Below are 18,888 nucleotides of genomic sequence, written 5' to 3'. Positions count from 1 at the left end.
GTGCAGCTACCTCTCCCCTGGCAGCCTCAGAGTACCCCCAGGGCCTCAGGAAGGAGAAAGCTGACTGCCTTACAGACCAGCAACCTCTTCTGGAGCCTGGACTTAACCAGGAGGAATCAGCATAAAATATTGAGTGTGTGAGGAGCCAAAAGGGGAGACCGAAGGAGGTTAGAACCAGCCCTGGGGTGGGGGTGGGGGGGCGATCAGAGCCTAACTCCCAGAGACTGCCGGTCAGTGAAGGGAGTGGCTGATCTCTTCCCTACCCCTGACACCCTCCATCTCAGGGAGGCCACAATCCTGACATCATCATCATCGTCACTACTACTACCCATCACTGAGCCTTAGTAGGCACAACACCAGCATTTCGAATGCACTGTTGTGTTGACTTCTCCAGCTACCTTTGAAGGTAAATACAATTTCCCCCCAATTTACAAGGTAATGAAACCCAGGCTCAGTGATACGTTGTAACTTACTTTGATGCCTAATTTTATGTGTCAACTTACCTGTGCCTCAGAGTGCCCAGACAATTTATTTAACATTATTCTGGGTGTGTCTGGGAGAGTGTTTTCTGAATGAGATTAGCATTTGAATCTGGTAGACTTGAGTAGAGCCGACTACTACCTCCCCAATGAAGGTGGGCCCCGTCCAATCAGTTGAAGGTCTGAATAGCAGAAAAGGGCTGACCCTACCGTGAATAAGGAGAATTCCTGACTGCTTTCAAGTTGGGATGCTGGGTTTTTTTCCTGCTTTCAGACCTGAACTGAAATACCTGCTCTTCCCGGGTCTCCCACCCGCCAGCATTTGGAACTATACCCCAGCTTTTCTGGGTCTCCCACATGCTGACTACAGATCTAGGGACTTATCAGCCTCCATAACCACATGAGCCAATTCCTCATAACAAATCTCTTTCTATAGATATACATCCTATTAGTTCCCTTTCCCTGTAGAACCTTGACTAATACACTTGCCAAGGCCACACACTCTGTCCTCATTTCATCCACTCTTGTCCCTCCTCCAAAACTCACCCTGCCCCTGGAGGCTTTCCTGCCTGAGGCTGAAGCCGAGCCCCTCACCTTGCTTGTCTCCAGCCAGATGCTGGCCAATCCTTGCCTCCTCTTACCTCCCCAAATCCTCACAGGGCAGTTCTCACTGCACCTCAGACCTTGGGTCCTACACCCATGTGGGTGGTCCTTTCAGGGAGGGAGGGTCCAAAAAGTGAGACTGTGTGGAATGAATTATCCCACCCTATGATCAAGATGTAATCTTTTTTGTTGTTGTTTTTAGAGATTTTATTTTTAAGTAAGCTCTACACCCAACAGGGGGCTTGAACTCACGACCCTGAGTTCAAGAGTCTCACACTCTACAGACTGAGCCAGGCACCCCTTCAAGATGTAATCATTTATTCATTCACTTATTCATTCATTCATGCCAGGCATGTAACTGTCCACATGGCACACCCATGTCATACCACGGTGGACAGTGTGGCCCTCTGAAAGCTCAAAGTCTTGCAGAGGAAATGTTCCTCCTGGGCAGGAGAACACAAGACCTGGTATGAAAGAAATGGCAGCAGGCTTTACAGGGACCAGAGGGGGCTTGGGACGGAGGCTCCTGCTGTCAATCTCGCGGGCCTGTGGGAGAGAACGTGCTACATCGAGAATAAGGAAGAGGCCCAAGCCCTGCTTTCGGCAAGGTGGGCAGTGACTGGACACCAGGAGGAAACCGGGATAGCTGCAGAGAGCACAGGATAGCAACGTGAGGGGATGGGCAGGAAGGGGGGAGTGGTTCCAGAAAGAAGTGGAGCTATAGGGAATTATTCAGGAAGGGGGGTTCCCGGAGAAGGGGAAAGGAAAAGGCTTGGGGGCGAGGTCTCCTTGAGAGCCGAGGGTGGAAACTGAGGCTTGCGGGGCAGGAGAGGCAAAGACAGAGAGAGTGGACTTCTCAGTCAGAGCCCGGCGCCACGGCCAGCCAGGCAGCCGAGCGGCTGGCTGAGGCCCTCTGAGCCAGGCCGGCGGCTGAGGCCCGTGCAGGGACCTTGAAGGCCAACCCAAGACCTTGGGAGTAGGCAGCTGGCTTTGCATGGTGACTGTGGCCTTGGATGGCCCCACCCCATCCTAGTGTGTGCCCAGGGGAGAGCTAAGCCCTGAAGCTGGGCCTGCAGGCCACCCCCAGTCGCTCCGGAGCTGACCCCAGTGGCGTCACGGGGAGTGACTCAAGCCCCAGCAACAACAATGAGTGGGACTGACGTCAGGCCGGGGGCTCCTGACGGTGCATAGCCTGGCCGGGTGGTCAGCACCCTGTCTGCTGACCCTCTCACCCCGGCCAGGCTGCGGGGCCACGGAGAATCAGCTGTCCCCTTCTGACATCTGGCCCCCTGGGATCCCGGTCATGGGCTCCTCCATCGCCCACCCCAACATCCCCTCCTCCGAGGCAGAGGAAATGGCTGGGCTTCCGACAGGGTAGCAGAGAGCGTGAGAAAGAGGCACCTCCCAGCCCCGACCTCGTCAGGCAGCCTCTAGACCTGGCTTGGGCTGGGAGGGAGCCCATCTGCTGCCTGTCCTCCTGGGGGATATGGGAATCTGCACTTCGGTGTTGGGGAAGGGTGGTGGGTACCATTCTCTGGGAAGGTCTATATGTTTGTCTCTCTGGCCAAGTTGGGGTGGGGATGGGGCTTAATTTCCGTGTCTGTCCTCAGGGGTAAGGACTCTGTCATCTCTCCTTCCTGCAAGGTCTATGCATCTGTTCCTTTGGTCTCCTCAAGGTCTGACCCAGGCACCGGCACTTGGGTCCAGCCCCTACAGGCGCGGCCGCGGGGGCTGGAGGTGGCAGCTGGGCCAGAAGGGGAGTGCCGGGGCGGGGGTGTGTGTGTGGGGGGGGCTGTCCTGGTACGTGCTGTGTTAGCAGGGAGCAGTGCCCAGCTGCAAGCCAGGCAGGCGGGTGCCGACTGTCCCTGTCCTCCTAGTCTGGCACATCAGAGGGACGAGGCCCTCACCCAGCCCAGCCTTGGAGACCTGGACCCCAAGCTGGGTAACTGGGGTACTATGAGGATAGACAGATGCCTCTGGCCTGACAAGAAGCCAGAGTTACATAGAGATATCCCCTTACCGGGGGGTAAATACCCTCTCCTTTTGCAAGGACAGTCACACAGACTCCTCTGGCCCAGAGAACAGATACACACATGCCTCCCAAAGGAGGAGGGAGGGGAGGGGGCTTTTGCTCAGCTTTGCCCTAACTCCTTCCTGCCCTCACAACTGGAGGCTGGAGGTTTCAAAGTTCCACTAGCCTGCCTAGACCTTGCCCCAGCAGCCCCCAACCTGGGGCCAAGGCAGGGCACGGCAGAAGCCTAGCCTGGAGCAGGGCTGGAGGGTGGCTGGACGGACACTCACCCTGTCAGCCTCGTCTTCTGAGGAGGCCCAGTGGTTCTGGGGTCTCCGCTGCAGTCAGGGACTTCGGTGGGGGCTGGGGCTAGTTCAGATTGACGCTAAAACTCCCTGGGACTCCCTAGGCCTGGCTGTCCCCTACAGGGGACCCAGCACTGCCCTCAGCCGGGACATGCCCCACGTAGCTGCCTCAGGGTTGCGGAAGGACATCACTAACCACCTGCTGACCGTCCAGCCACCACATGCGGCCTCCCGCCTCCGACAGCCTCTCGCAGGCTTCCCTCCGCGGCCACAGAGCAGGCTACCACACAGCCCAGCACACTGGACCCTCGGAGCCGACCGTGTGGCACAATACAGCTCCGGCACAGGGTGCTTGCCCGTGACCTTCAGAAGCTCCTCAGCTCCTTGAGGCCAACCTTTGCCACCTCCCTCCATAACCAAGTGCCGGTGGCCAGAGCCCAGGCATGAGGCAGTTTCCTCCATTCCAGGCCCCAGATGAGGGTCATCAGGCACAAACTCTGGGGTATAGAGCACCCACTCAGATCCTAGACCTCAGAGCCTCCCCAACCCCAGTCACAATGGCACCTCAGGGCTAGGGAGGGGGCCAGGGCCTCTGGGCACAGGGCCCAGCGTGGGTGGGGTGGGGGGGAGACAGGGAGGCAGGCTTCCTGGGTCTCCATGTGAGGACAAACAGCAGGCTTTGAGGCCTTGGAAAATCCCGCCTGGGATTCCAGGCCCTGCCGGCGTCACTGCCTTTTGACTATTGTCCCCGTCGGAAACGGGCCCAGCCCCCGGCTAGCCGGGACAGAGCAGCCATTGTGAGGCCCCACCAGGCTCAATGCCCCCTTGTTCGCCCTCCCAGCTCCTAGCAAGACTTGGAGGCCAGTTCTTCCAGTTGCTCAGTGGAAAAAAAAGGGCCTGACTCCAGGCTCCAGCCCTTGGGCGGGGCAGGGTGGGGCAGGGCGGAGCTGGAGAAATCAGCCTCCCACCCTGTACCCCAATCACCAGAGTCCTGGAAAGGAGCCACCATCCATGATGGAGTGTCTTTCATTTACAGGGCCCTGGGCAGGGAGACCTAGTGGTTAGGTATTTAGACACACCCCGCTCTGCCACTTAGAAGCCAAGTGACCTTGGGAAAGTCATTTCCTTTCTCCTCTTTTGTAAAAGATTTATTGAGTGTTTGTTTTGCACCAGGCACTGTTTGAGTGTTTGATTTATTGAGTGTTTGTTTTGCACCAGGCACTGTTTGAAACACTTTGTATACATGCATTCATGTAATCATTGTAGTAACTTTATGAAATAGATACAATTATTTCCCCATTCATAGATGAAGACGCTAAGGCACAGAAGAATATCTGAGCCAAAATTCTACCGCTAGAAAGCTGGAGCCAAGATTTAAAGCCAGGCAGTCCGGTTCCAAGGGTCTTGCTCTTTACTACTCTGCTGTGCTCCCGGCCCATGAGGTGGGGATAACCACACTTTCCTCATGGGGTGGTAGTCAGGGTTAGAAACAACGAATGTTATATGAAAAGAACTTAGTGGGTGATGGAACCTTTATGTGGTAGCTATTATCATCACTATGGGGCTTAGATATCTACACAGACCAAGACTCTCCATTGCCCACCCCATACCCAACCCCTGCCTCTAACTCAAGCCCCTAAGTGGCCCTTTTGCCTTCCCAAAGGGCCTGTCTTGTGCTCCACATCTATTTGTGCTGAAGTTAGGGGTACGGAAGAGAGTGACCCAAAGGGAGAGGACTCAGTCCAGTCCCACAGCTTTCCCAGCAAGCTCTGCTCCTAACCAGAGTACCACCCCTGGACCCACCTCCCCAGTGAGTGGATGGGGAAACCGAGGCTCAGGGAGGAAGAGAAGCGTCTCAGAGAGCAGCACGGAGTTGGAGGCAGGGCTGAAAATAGAAGCAGATCTCCTAACTGCCGCCTGCCCTGCACCTTGCCAAGTGTGTGCTTTGACAAAGGCTCATTCAGGGGCTCAGGCGGGGGGTGCCAGGGACACATGCTGGAGGTGGTGGTCATCATGTGCAGGGCCCAGGGCTCTCCACCCCAACCACACGTGGACCCTGCAGAAGGCCTGGGGCTGGACTGTCTTCCTAGAACCTGAGCAAGGGCACGTGGTTGATAGCTCCTCAGGGAATCTGCAGGCTGTGGCTGGAGCACAGGGAAAGGCCCTTGATTCTGTCCTTGGGAGCAAAGCCCTATTTTGTATGACTTCCATCCAGTCAGGAGCCTCCAAGTTGGAGCCTCAGAGTCCTGGGCCAAGGGTTGTGAGGAACAGGTGTAAGGGGCAGTGCTTTCAGGTCTCCTACCAGGTCCTTGAGAAGGATTCAATGCAGCTACACAGACACTGAGCTCAGTGAAGGGGGCTGGACCTGCATGGCTGGCAGCTACCTGGGGCCTCAGGTTGGGGTTGATCTAGATTCCTGTTTCTCAAAAAATTGGCACCTAGACCACAGGCATCACAAGCACTCTGAGTGCTTGGTGAAAGTGCAGATTCCTAGGCCCTCCCCCTCAGCAAAGTGAAGTTTCTGACATAGATCCTAGGAATCTGCATCTTAAGGCAGTTAAGCAACTGATGAGCTTGGGAGTTGGAGGACCTACATAGGGTCACCTGACTACAGATAGGAACCCCGAACGATCTTCTTCCCAAGAGAACAACGGCCACCAGCAACCCGGATCTTATTGCTGGGGTGCTAGGCAGGTAGGGAGGAATGTGGAAAATGCAGATGGAAAGAAAACTTGTACTAACAACTAACACCATCCTGGGCTGCCCTGCACCCAGCCCCAGGCTCAGCGCCCCCCACCGACGTTCCCGGACTCCCAGTGGCAACACGAGGCAGGCTCTGGCCCTCACCCTGTCTTACAGATGTGGAAGCCCAATCAGAGACCATGGCCCCAAGGAGGAACCGTGACAGCCGAGTGGCGCTCTTGTCCTTCAGCCCGCAGGCCTCTACCACAGGCCCCATCCACCAGGTGTGGGCTTATCAGAGGCTTTCCACATATCGGAAACTAGTCTGAGTGGTTTGTGTAACAACCCCAAAAGGCAGGTGTCAGGATTATCTACCTCTTAGAGAAGAGTAAACTGAGGCCTGTGAGCTCAGGTTGGTAACATCCACGATTCATCCAGAGCTGCTTCTGTCTCTTCAGTAATCATGGGGGGGGGGGGGGGAAGGTGCGTGTGGTGTCAGAGACAGACAGGCTCCCGGTTTCAGCTACAGGCCTATTTTTTATTCAATATATTAAATATATTAATCAGAAAAGTCACATACTATAAATCCAGGAAAATACACAAATATAAATGTCAGAATCTGTCATTTGTCTCCTTCCTAGAGTAAGGTTATGTACATGTGGAAAGAGGGCGGGAAGAGAGAGCAGGTGCAAGGAGGCGGGAAAGGCTTGCCTGGGCTGGTGGGGGCCGCCCCTCCCTCCCAACCCCCACTCCCATCCCGGCCTCTTCCTTCCTGTATTTACAGCAGCATCTGGCTTATTTACAGCACAGCGGTGTGTGTTAAAAACGGTTTATCTTACAAAAACATGAAGGCCAGGGCCGGGTTGGGGGGGTAAGACAAATAGTAGGGGTCACCCCCGTGAATGCATCCCCTCCCCCGGGGTGGGTGATGCTCCCTGCCAACCACCCAGCCCAAGTGGGGCGGCCGGCGGGTCTGCAGCTCAAGCCCAGGCCGGGGAGGGGGTGCTCCGAGGGGCCGTGGGCCGTGGGCTAAAGGCACGTGGGGTGGCGAATGAGCGTGCGCACACAGCGTACGCGTGTTCCCGGGCTGGGGTCAGAAGGGCAGCGTGTCCATAAAGATCTTGTCAACGATGGGTGGAGGGGGCACCAAGTCCTCCAGCTTGAGGTAGAAGATGCGTTGCAGGCCCTGGGTGCACAGGGTCCGCAGCTCGGGCAGCTTGCCCAGCAGGCGGGAGAGGCGGCTGGCCGGCTGGGGCTCGCCCGCCACGGCCGAGACGTGCTCCTTCAGGCAGCTGGCAATGCGATTTTGCAGTTCCTCCACCCGCCGAGGCTCCTGCAGCCCGTGCCGGTCTGGGGGGCGGGGGGGGGGGGGGGGAGAGGCGGGGTCAGCTACCTGTCTGAGGACCAGGGGGCGCCCCCAGACCGCACCTCACACCACTTGCTCCCTGCCCGAGAACTGCCCCCCGACTGGCCATCCCTCCCCCTCCCCCGGCACTCTGCAGAAGTCCGCACAGGAGCCCGGTTTCGAGCCCCCACTCGAAGTCCAGTGGCCATGGCAGTCATCCTCATTATCCTCATCTTCCAAGTGAGAAACTGAGGCCCGGAGAGGTTAAATGAGTTGCCCGAGGTCACAAAAAAGAACTCACTCCCTAACCAGATTTTCTGCCTAGGCCCCAGGTTTTCTCCCAGCCAGTTCCGAGAAAACCCAGGAGCAGAGCAGTGTGTTTTAGAGATTCCAAAACCCACCGCTCCCTCAGCCCAAAGTGCCTCGGATTTTGTCCTATATGGCTAAGTTCCCTGTGAAATTCCAGTGAAAAGGGGAATGGGGGCAGATTCTGGTGCATTAAAAAATTAAAAAAAAAAAAAAAAGAGAGATCTGAAAACCTCTGCATTTAATACCAAAAAATCCACCCTGAATAATTAATTATACCTCCATAAAGTACACAACAGGTCCAGTTAACCTGCCGTTGGAGGTCAGGGCAGCAGATACCCTTGGGGATGCTGAGGACTGTAAGGGCACAGGAGGCAGGGCCCTGTGTCCTGATCTAGGTGCTGGCTACGTGAGAGTGCTGAGTTTGTGAAAATTTATCATTCGTGCACTTTCCTGCATGCGACATAATTCAGGAAGATTTTTCAAAACAAACCAAAACCCCGGGCCACACGCAACACCCACACGGTGTGCATCTTGGATAGTATGGGATAATTCAGACCGCCTGGGGCTTTGCAGTCAGATGCAGCGGGGCCTGAACCCCAGCTCTGCTGCCTACCAGCTATTGCTCCGCTCACTCTGAGCACATGCTTGCCCCTCTCTGCCTCGGGGCGCCCTCACTTCACAATGTGGGGGGCCCAGGGCCAGGCCCTCAAGCCCTCCCCGGCTCCCCAAGGGCTACTCACCTGTGATGAGAACGAGCGCAGAGAGGCAGGCGAAGGCAGGGACGTCGACCACCAAGCCGTGCAGGGACCGAGAGAAGGCCAGAATGCTGTCGATCCAGTCGCCAAAGCCGCGGGCACACTGCAGCCGATGGAGCACCAGGCCAGAGCAGAAGATGAGCTTCCCCTCGGCCGGCTTTGACCTGGTTGGTGCAGAGGGATGCAGAGGTCGGTCACGGGGCGGGGGGGATCTCAAGGACAGGGCACAGGGGAGGAGCAGAGCGGAAAGCAGCAACTCACCGGTAGGCCAGGCGGAGGATGAAGAGCTCCAGGAAGGCTGACTCCAGCAGCAGGTCCTGGTCGCCTGGGGACAGCTCAGCGAAGCCAGGGATCTTCTCAGCCCACTTGCGGATCACCTCCAGGGAACCCGAAAGCAGGTCGTAGAACTGCTGCACGTCCCCGGCATCTTCCTTCCCAAAGTGGGGCAGCACCAGCTCCTGGAACTGAGGGTGGGCCGGGGAGCAGGGGGGTCAGAACCCCGCGAAGGGCCCCATACCAGGGCTGCCACAGGAGGCCACGTCATGCACTCGGAGGATCGCCAGATCCCGGGGGTGAGAGAGGGCCTGAGATTCTGCCCATGCACTTGCTTGCCAATTCTCAAATATTAAGCCAGGACCGAGGCTGCTGGGAGGAGCACATTTTTCCAACTGGCCGCCCACCTGAGGGGGTACATTTTTCCAGCTGGCCGGCCCCAAAGGGGGCTCCTCTTTTTCCAATGTGTTGCACTGGGGAGGGACCTTGTCCAAGGTGCACAAAGGTACTGAGTATGGGGTGGGTGGGGCCTCACCTTGGAGTAGTCCAGTTTGGCTGTGCTGGGCCCGGAGTCCAGGTGCGCCCTGACCAGAGAGGTGAGGAGATTGGCAGGAGAGGCATCCGGGGGCTGCTTGGGCTTTGAAGGGAGCCGACCCCGCCGCCCCTTCAGGCTGTCTGTCCGGACAACTGCAGAAAAACGGGCAGGGGGCTAAGGAAGGGAGGAAGGGGTCCAGGGAAGGGACTCTCAGCCCACACTGTGTGCATCAATGCTGGGAAGTACCTCGGAATCTAAGGACCTAGAGCCCCTGAGACCCTACAGAGAGCACCCCCCCCCCCGCCACCGATGAGCCAGGCAGGTGGACCGGAGGGGGAGTGGACATAAGGTCCGCTCATGCCAGCCACTGCAGCCCAGCAGGACCGAGGTCTGCCGCCCCCCACTCAGGCCCGCCTCTGTCCGGCCAGCCCATCGCAGCCACCCACCTTCCTTCACCATGCCGACGGCCAGGCACTTCTGGAAGCGGCAGAACTGGCAGCGGTTTCGCCGTCTCTTGTCCACAGGGCAGTCCTTGTTAGCCAGGCAGATGTACTTGGCGTTTTTCTGCACTGTACGCTGGATGGGGGGGCCACACGGAACAGGCTGTCAGAGTCGGGCGGGGGGGGGGCCAGGGGAGGGGACCGTCCAGATCCTGCTGCCATCACAGACAAAAGCACTCTCTGTTCACAGCTATTTTTCTAACATTTGGGTGGCAGGGGAGGGAGAGATGGCGGGGGGTGGGGGGGAGAAGAAAATCTTGGGGACATTGGGGGAGGTTTCTGCCTAAAGAGGGAGATCCCCCCCAGGACACAAGATTAGGGGCCAGGGGTTCGGGGCTCCCTGGCAGCGCAGATACCTGCACCTCTCAATGTGTCTTCCCTGGGACAGATGAGAGAGGGTGGGGGGGGGTGGGGACGGGAAGCTGAGCAGGCACCCAGAGCTGGGACAAACATACAGCCTGTTCCCCAGCCCGCCCCCAGCCCTCAAGCACAAGCCCTCTTCCCAGATCCTTTTATCTCATGCCAGGAACATGAGTGCCTGGGGCCCCCTTCCCACCAGGACCTTGAGTTGGGGAGGACGGGCAGAGGAAAACCAGAGGCTGGCCATTAGCATGTGCCCTCCCGGGGGCACCCCTGTAGCCTGCACCCTCACCCGTATCTCATCATCCCTCTGCGGGCAGCCCTCTGCCATCTGTGGGTCCCCAGGAGGGTGGCCCACCTGCAGATGCAACCCCTCCCTGAAGGGCAGGACTAGTTGGGAAGAGAACCCCAGGGAGGCCACCACGTAGATGCTGCTGGGAAAAGAGACCAGCCCTGCCCACTTCCCATAAAAAGCCGCACTCAGGGCAGCCCAGTACCTTGAAGAAGCCCTTACAGCCCTCGCAGGTGCGGACCCCGTAATGCTGGCACGAAGCGTTGTCCCCACACACAGCACAGCGGCCCTCGCTTCCACCCGGAGCCCCACTGCGGGCCTTGGCCGACGGCACGGGCGCATCCAGCATCCCTGGGCCATCAAGTTGTGGAGAAGTGGGCGCCAGGCCTGGGAAAGCCGTTGATACGGAATAACTTTCTCTCTCCCCCAGCTGGCAGGCGGCCTGTGAAGGGAACAGCTTCAGGGGGCTTGGGGCAAGGCTGGGGCTGGGGCCAGTAGGGGGGCTGAAGGAAAAGAAGGCCGGAGGATGGGCGTGCCCGGAAGCCTTGGGCAGTTGCTCTGTCCATGCCCGCAGGCCTTCGTACGTCTGGCTGGGTGAGAAGGGGCCGAAGGAGCCATCCCAGGGAGAGAGCTGGGGTGGCTGGAAGCTGGGCGTGGATGGGGACGGCGCTGAGCAGGGGCTGCCATAGTAGTCGGAGCCACTGGAGGAGAGGGTCTCGTCCAGGGGGGCGCTCAGGGGGCCAGGATAGCAGCCGTACACCTGGAAGTCCTCAAACTTGAAGGAAGCAGAGGCGGGGGAGGTGGCCGAGGAGGAGGACGTGGAGGAGGCCGAAGAGGAGGCCGAGGAGCACGGCTGCGCTGTTCCTGGCAGCTGGTAGAGGAAGGTGTCAAACTCCCCTGTGTAGCCATCCATGAAGGTGCTGAAGCTGGGCAGGGCAGTGGGGGCCGTGGGGGCTGCCTCGGGGCTAGCCAGGTCCATGGTGGGCTTGCTGAGTTCAGGGGTCAGGGGGTCGCTTGCCAGGTGGTCTCGGGGTCCTGGGCTCGGTGCTGGTGTCCCATATTGGGCTTGGATACAGGGCATCTCTGAAGAGGGAGGAGACCAAGATTGGGGGAGTGAGAGTCAGTGAGAGAAGGCTGCAGCCTTGACCTCTAAGTCTAGGTCCCTGAGTAGCCAGGCGGCAGGAATCCCAGCCAGACACAGGACACTGAGGCGTTAGCACCATGGCCCACTACAGAGCCCAGAAACCCAGGTCCCCAGCCGGAGTACCATCTCAATCCCCATGTCACAAAGCCCCTGGGCAGTGGCCCAGCAAGAGTGGGCTCAGTTGGAAGGCCAGCCACACCCCAGTCAGCCTGGGAACCCTAGGGAAGGCATCCAGCCAGCATTTCTCTGCTGAAACAGGGGGAAGCTGTGTTCCTCCAGCCCCCTGCCCTCCCGCACCGAGTAAGGCGTGGGTGGGGGCTGGGAGAAGGGTGGGTAGGAGAGGCAGCCAGGCAAAGCCTTACTTAGCCCACTCTCTGGGTGCAGATATGCTTTTTCTCCAACCTGGCCCTTCTGGGAATATTCCCAGGCGTGGCCCAGCCCTTGCAAAACCCCCTCTCCTCCTCCCCCCCACAGTGCCTGGGATGGACATCCTGAAAATGGAAGAGAAGCTGAGAGTGAAGGCCCAGCTGCCCAAGCAAGAGGCCTAAGCGGCCAGGAGCCTGTCCCCCATCCCTGCCCCCACCCTACACACTGAACAAAGGCTGCAGCTCCCACGCGCACCCCAGTCCTGCCATCTGGGGATGGGCACCCACTCGGTGCTGCCTGGGATGCTCCCAAAAGCAAAAAGGAAGGGAGCCGGGGCCTCCTCAGCAGTCCCCAGCTCCCCAGAGGATCAAGTAACCGGTCTCCAGACCTTTAAAGGCCGTATGCTGGAGGGAGGCCGAATAGGGGCCAGAAGGAGGAGAGAACGGCCCCCCTGGACTTCCAGGAGAATGGACAGTCCCTAAGAAGAATTTCTCTGCTACCCCCAAAGCACTGCCCCTTATTATTTGTATAAGAGAACTCTCTGAGTCCAGCAGACTTAAGGAGTCTGTTGGTGGGCAGATGGAAGACATCCTGTCCTTGCCTGGGTCCCTCCACTGAGGAGTATCTGTGCCCTGAAGAATCCAGGAGCTCGGGCAAGGAGGGCTGGTTATACCCTCAATCATGACAAGCCTGAAGGAGCAGAGACAGCACCATTTGGGGGGGGGGGGATCCTTAAGTCTGCAGACTGGTCAAAAACTAACATAGAGGAGGCTCTGGGCCAGTTCCCCATCCCACATCCATGCCTGGGGTCGGCACAGCTCTGGCCCTCCCAGTCAGGGAGGGAGGCTGGGTAAGGAAGCAAGCTGGAACAGAGAGTGCCATAATCCAGGGAGCAGAGAGAGGGGGCAAAGGCTGGTACCACCTCCTGGCCAAGAGCCCAGGGAGTCCTCTGGTTCTAGCCTTCCTCCCACCTCCATGGACACTGGACAGGGCAGCTCCACCCTGGCCTGACACTCCCACAACCAACCCAGGCCACGGAGCCCCTCGAAACGCTGGCACCACCCACCCGGGATAGAGCGCACCTGCAAGAGGTAAGTAAGAGTCGCCACGTCTCCCTGCACGAAGACAGCCTAGGCAGGGATGGGTTTGGGGTGGAGGAGAGGTGGCAGCCACCTGGAATAAGGCTAGGTGTTCCAGCCTTATTCAAATCCTGTTTCTCCACTTGGACGTCCCACATCCGGATCAACCCCCACCAGCCTATCCACCGCCCCCCCCCCCCCCCCCCCCCCCCCCCGCGCAGGTACTTAACTACACCAGATACAGACCTACATCTAGCGTCAAGGGGGGTGGGGGAGAAGCAGTCCCACAGGGAGGAGGAAGAGGCGGGGTTGAAGGAGGGAGCAGGGAGAATCCGGCTTCAGGCAGGTCCTGGCAACAAGGTGGTTTGCACCTGTTATGCTGAACAAGCTTCAGGCTGCACCCCACCTGTATGAGCCAACAGGGACTGGGGGGAGGGGGGCACAGATGTGATCAGCACGTGGGGCTGGGACAGTGTGAGGGAGTATCCTTCAGGTAGTACACCAGAGACTCCAACATTAGCAACTCCCACCCAGGATCTCCAAGGACCAAGATTTCTACATCTCATTTCTCTCTCTCTCTCTCTTTCTCTCTCTCTCTCACACATACACAGGATCCAAGCTACAGCTAAAACAATCTTCCCTGTGCTTCCAGAGACCCCGCCCCTAAGAAGACTCGTTTGGTGAAACACAAGCAGTACCCCTCCACAGTTCAGCCACCAATGCTGGCCCTTTCCTTCAGCAATCCAGAAGTCTCCTGATACAGTTCAGGCAGCAACTTCGGGGATCCCTGCAACCTAAGCCACAGCCTCTAAAGTGTTAAGAAAACAACTAAGGGAATGGGGGAGGAGGCGGACATGCGGGGAGGAAGAAGACCCTTTTGGAAATCCAATCCTGGCAGGAGTCCGATGGATCCTAGCAGTTAAAGTTCTGTGTTATCTTTTCCCCCGCTGTACTGAGACCCCATCAGCACCTCAGTCCGGGGCGCCCTGTGCCACTCGGGTACCCTTGGAAACTCAACTACAGCCAGCCTCCTACTGAACAAGTCCCCACTCCTGGTGCCAACTCTAACCCCCTGCGGCTTCCACCTTGCACAGACACCCCCCACCCCACCCCCGCGCCCAGTAGATTCAAGTCCGATCAGGGTCCTCATCCCGCTCCAACAGCTCTCCTCTGACGCCAGAGCTGCACCCTACACCCGCTCTCCTGCACGCTGACCCTACAACATCCTTTCTGCCCGCGCGTACACCCATCTCCTTCATGCAACACTCCTAGAAACCAGAGAGCGCTGCTGAAATGCACGCCCCCCCCCCCGGGGGGCACCTACCTGGCCGGCTCCTGCTCCCCCTGCCCGGGACCGGCACCCCGAGTCGCAGTCTGGTCCCGCGTGCGCTCCCCGGGTCCTGCACACACTCCCCCAAGTTCCGCAGCCTCTGCTACTGGGGCTCCCTAGCCCAGCCCGACCCTCCTCTTAAGCGCTCCGTGACGCACGGGGAGGGGCGGGGGCGCCACTGACGCACGCGGCCCGGCGAGCTTTGGCCATACAAGGGCGCGGGGGGCGGCGCGGTTCCGGCGGGAGGCGGCCAGGGGGAGGCGCGGGACGGGGAGCCCGAGGGGGCGGGGCGAGAGGGGGCCTGGAATGTCTGCGCGCGTGACGCACGCGGGGTTCCATTGACGCAGGGAGCGCGGATTGTTTGATCTATAAATAGTTCCCTCGCGCCCGCCGCGCCGGCTAAAAATAGCAGCTCCCGGACTCCCGAAGCTCCCCCCCGCCGGACCCAGGACCCGGCCCGGGCCCCCCCCCCCCCAGGTCCGAAACAACCGGCCTGGAGGGCCAGAGTCCGAGAAGGGGGCGCTCCAGAGCCGCGGCCGCGGGGCTTCCCCGGACTCGGATCTCTGCAGCCTCCGGCTGCTCTGGGGAGCCACGACCGCGCCCGCTCCCTCCGGCTCCCTCCGCGCCCGGCTCCGCCTTTGCACTCTCCCAGCCCTTCCTGGAGCCCTGGGGGGTCGCCCTCTGCCGCTGCCGGGCTGCCGCTCGGGCCGGGCCGGGGCGGGCAACTCTGGGACACACCCCGGACAACCTGCACCCCCACCTCAGCCCAAGGCGCAGCCACTGCACTTGACCCGTCTTCCCCAGCAGGGTCACTGGCTGAGAGACTGGCCCAGGAACGTCAGAGCCCCCCACCACCACCCCCGTCGTTTCCGCCCCCTACTCTCCCAATGCAAAGTACCTTCCCAAGGCAGGGGTTTGCCAGGCCCAAGATGGGCCAATGTGCTCCGCTCCACACGCTGAACTTGATTTCTTCCCAGTCCCTTACAGGGTGGGTGCACTATAGTTGGGAAATTACCGAATTTCAGAACCGGGTGGAGCCTGAGAAATCTTGTCAAATTTGTGCCGACTCTTCCCCATTTTATAAATAAACAAGCTCAGAGAAATAATGGCACTTGCTCAAGGTCACACAGCGAGGTGGTGGCCCACTGGGGTGGAACCCGGGACCTCTGACTGCATCTGTAGTGGATTTTCTCACGCCCTCCCTTGTCCATGACTCCTACCTCACCTCCAGCACCTGTGGAGAGAGCAGCTCTGACCTGTGCCATGGAGCAAGAAGGGGCGGCCAGGGCTGTATCAGGGCACAGACCACGCTGCAGCCCACCTAGAACCTTCCCTGATCTGGCTGTCACCCCTCCACCCCCATTCTACCCCAAACCTGGGGAGCCCGCACTTGTTAGGTAAGAGAGAGGGGAAGTGATGCTAATGTTTACAAGGAGAAGAGACCGTCCCACCCAGCCCCCTTCTCCCCAGTAAGTCAACTTGAAGAGTTTCTGCTTCCACTGCGCCTGTGCTGGTGGCCCCACTCTCACCTAATCTGGTCACCTGACAGCACTTCCCCCTACCCTTGAGGCACTTCCTGTTCCTCACTTCCACTCTCACCTCCCATCTCAGGTCTCCCACACCCTTGTCTCCAGCCCTCACTTCTGCCCACTCAAAGGTCCTGCCAGCATCTCAAACTTCATCCGTTGCAGAGAGCTTGTCATCGCTGTACTCCCTGCCCCATCTCTGCTCCTGATGCCCCACAAGCAACTTCTCATTTTTTTTTTCTTGAAATTCTATTTTGGAACATCTCTTGGATCCCCGTTCCTACTGCCAACCACAGCCCACGCCTTACTGGTGCATGAAGACAGCAGACCAGCTGAGTGAGGCCAGTGACCTCCACTTCTCCTTGCCCACACCCAATAAGGAAACTGCCCCTCAACCAGCTTGTCTCCTCTTTCCAAATCCCCCTGCTGCCACCAGTGGAGTAGTCTTCATGCAACCCCAATCTCATTCGGTGATCTGGCCAGAACCTGCCATAGCGCCCCCACTTCAGCATACAATCTCAACGTGGACCGGTCTTTGGAGAGCTCTGGTTTTTCCCAAACCATCTTCCAAACACCCTTCAAGGCCACCTGGCTGAAGGTGAAGCGTGGGCAGAATAATACAATGGGACCTGTCCAAGATCCCCACTCCACTTCACACCGAAGTTTTGTTTTGCTTTTTGTTGGGCTTTTGCATAGATTCTGCTTGGAAAAGAGAAGAAAGAAAGGAAAGAAAAGAAAGAGAGAAAAAGAAAGAAAGAAAAGAAAGAAAGAAAGAAAAGAAAGAAAGAAAGAAAGAAGAAAGAAAAAAAGAAAGAAAGAAAGAAAGAAAGAAAAAAGAAAAGAAAGAAAGGAAAGAAAGAAGAAAAAAAACACCAAAAAGGCTTTAAAACTGCTAACAGGGAGCACTTGGGTGGCTCAGTCCATTAAGCGTCTGACTCTTGATTTCAGCTCAGGTCGTGATCTCAGGGTCATGAGATGGAGGCCCGTGGTAGGCTCCAAATTCGGTGGGGAGTCTGCTTCTCTTTCTCCCGCTCTCCTCTGCCCCTCCCCCTGCTCGTGCTTCCTCTCTCTCTCTAAAATAAATAAATAAATCTTAAAAAAAAGTAGGTATTTAAAAAACAAAATAATAAAAAAGATAAAACTGCTAATATCATTCACATCCTCCCATTTTGCAGATTAGGACCCAAGGGTTCCCAGAGGAGCTGCACCTTGCTCTGAAGTACACAGCAAGTTTGGGCTGGTGAAGCTGGCCCCAGCCACATCATGAGTTGGCTTCCCACCTAGCCCGTCACCCCACTCTGGAATGCCTCCCTCCACCCCAGTAGGGCTTTCCTCAAAAAAAAAAAAAAAAAAGAAGATTAATGTCAGAAAAATATGATTAGCCAAGTCAATGCTCCCTCCATCCCGCATCAGCCTAACAGGTGTATTGGCTGCAGCTTGATCAATCTGTGCTCAAGCCCAGTCTTACCAGTTCTTTGAGAGCTGAGCCAGCCTTGAGCCCTAGTGCCCCCGTCCTCCCCACCACTTTCCATTTGTAAAAAGCAACAAAGACCTTCCTTACCTTCCCAGAGGCCAGCCCACCCAGGAGCCCCAGGGAACTAAGTGTGGTGAGGAGCTGCCCAAGGCCCTGGCCTACATCTCCAAATCTCAGCATTAGCCTCCAGGTGTGAGCCTACAGCCCAGGCCCCACCTCGCCAGGATACTGCAGCGTTGGAGGCTGCCTTCTCACTGCCCCAAAGGCAGAGGGAGGGGAAGGCAACCACAGCGGCCCCCTGGCCATGTCTGTGGAGGCAGGGATGCTGCAGGGGCTGTAGACACTGCGCTCTGAAAATAAATACGGAGAAAAAGGCAGAGTCCCTCTGTGGGAGCACAGCCAGGGCCACCCATTCAGGCACCCATGTGGAGCACCTACCTTAAGGCAGAGGGGAGAGAGGCATGAGGGTCTTTGGGACGCAGGGTCTCATCCCTGCTGGCCAGAGGCCCTCCAAGGTGTCCTGGGGCTCTGAGAAGAGTGGAATCTGGCTAAGGTGGAACTCTGGGGAAAGGCACAATTAATGCAGACCGTGGGAGGCCTGGAGCATAAGCTGGTCCCAGGCTCCCAAGGGATCTCCAAGTCCAGCCCTCAAGAGCAAGGTCAGAGTGAACAGCCCCTTGTGGGGGGAGGTGTGGGGTGGGAGGGGACAGGTAATGATGAAGGAGGTAATAGTGGGAGAGAGATCCAAAACTAGAGGCAAGGACCAGAAGGTAAGGCAGGACCATGAGAACACAAGAAGCGCGGGGTGAGATGTCGCGCTGGAGATGAGACCATAGTCCACACCAGGCTCGCACAGCACAGCCTGGCCCAGCGCACCAACCTGCCCTCATTACCCCCAGCTCCCCGCTGCTCCCATAAAAGGAAGTTGGATGAAACTTCCCACGATTCGGTGGGCAGAGTGACCCCTCTTCTTCCCTTCTGCTCTAATCCTGCCCATCCTCCAAGACTTCAAGCCATACCCTTCCCCCAGCCTTCTCACAGGTGAGGGGAGTTATGGGGAACACCAATCAAGGGTCAGACCTCAGTCCACAGCACTTCGCATGGATTCTTCCACTAAACTCTCCCCTCAACCTTCCAGGTTTAGAACTGTGACCCATAAACGAGGAGATGGAGGCTCAGGGGCAGGACTCAAATGCAGGTCCCCTAACTCTCAGGTCTGTGCTGAACCCACGGCCCCCACTGTGGGCTGCAGACTGGGGCTTCTAAGTGCACCACAGAACCAGGTGTGCGTAAGTGCACACGCGCGGACACGGGCGCGCACGCACACACACGCGCACACACACACACACACACACACACAGCCAGTAAACTGAAAACAGCAGTGCCTATGAGGGGGTCTTTGGTGGGACTGGAAGCATTCCAGTTTCCAACCTGGACAACGATCAGCAGCCAGGTGTGTTCATCCTGGAAAAATCATCATACTCTACTCTTAAGATTTCACACCTAGATTTTTCTGTATG

General features: G+C 57.8%; 1 protein-coding gene and 1 long non-coding RNA gene across 3 annotated transcripts; one reads left to right on the top strand and one right to left on the bottom strand.

The window, feature by feature from the left end:
- The first annotated feature begins 11 nt into the window (after nt 1-11).
- LOC144382131 (uncharacterized) lies at nt 12-6,456 on the top strand. Its single transcript, XR_013448553.1, has 3 exons — nt 12-167; nt 285-406; nt 6,258-6,456. It is a non-coding gene; the product is annotated as an uncharacterized LOC144382131 (long non-coding RNA).
- Nucleotides 6,457-6,597: 141 nt separating this feature from the next.
- LOC118538432 (nuclear receptor subfamily 4 group A member 1) lies at nt 6,598-15,335 on the bottom strand. 2 transcript variants are annotated; one of them, XM_036096375.2, is made up of 7 exons: nt 15,267-15,335; nt 10,655-11,532; nt 9,744-9,873; nt 9,298-9,449; nt 8,751-8,953; nt 8,475-8,653; nt 6,598-7,430 (listed from the first exon to the last, which is right to left on the bottom strand). In XM_036096375.2, exons 2-7 carry the CDS (start codon nt 11,528-11,530, stop codon nt 7,174-7,176), a joined length of 1,797 nt encoding a protein of 598 aa, XP_035952268.1. In that variant the 5' UTR covers nt 11,531-11,532; nt 15,267-15,335; the 3' UTR covers nt 6,598-7,173. The 2 variants fall into 2 exon arrangements, with proteins under 2 accessions (XP_035952268.1, XP_035952269.1); XM_036096376.2 differs by lacking the exon at nt 15,267-15,335 and adding an exon at nt 14,363-14,509.
- Nucleotides 15,336-18,888: the final 3,553 nt, after the last annotated feature.

The sequence above is a fragment of the Halichoerus grypus genome, chromosome 6 (assembly GCF_964656455.1).
Source record: "Halichoerus grypus chromosome 6, mHalGry1.hap1.1, whole genome shotgun sequence".
Classification (NCBI taxonomy): domain Eukaryota; kingdom Metazoa; phylum Chordata; class Mammalia; order Carnivora; family Phocidae; genus Halichoerus; species Halichoerus grypus.
This window is presented reverse-complemented; position numbering and strand designations above follow the sequence as displayed.

Excerpts from the sequence above, each read along its gene's own strand:
- LOC118538432 (XM_036096375.2), bottom strand. The coding sequence starts at position 11,530 with ATGCCCTGTATCCAAGCCCAATATGGGACACCAGCACCGAGCCCAGGA. Across the intron at positions 9,874-10,654 it reads GCTGTAAGGGCTTCTTCAAG|CGTACAGTGCAGAAAAACGC; the intron begins GTACTGGGCTGC and ends CCCCCCATCCAG. Across the intron at positions 9,450-9,743 it reads CGTCGGCATGGTGAAGGAAG|TTGTCCGGACAGACAGCCTG; the intron begins GTGGGTGGCTGC and ends GTTTTTCTGCAG.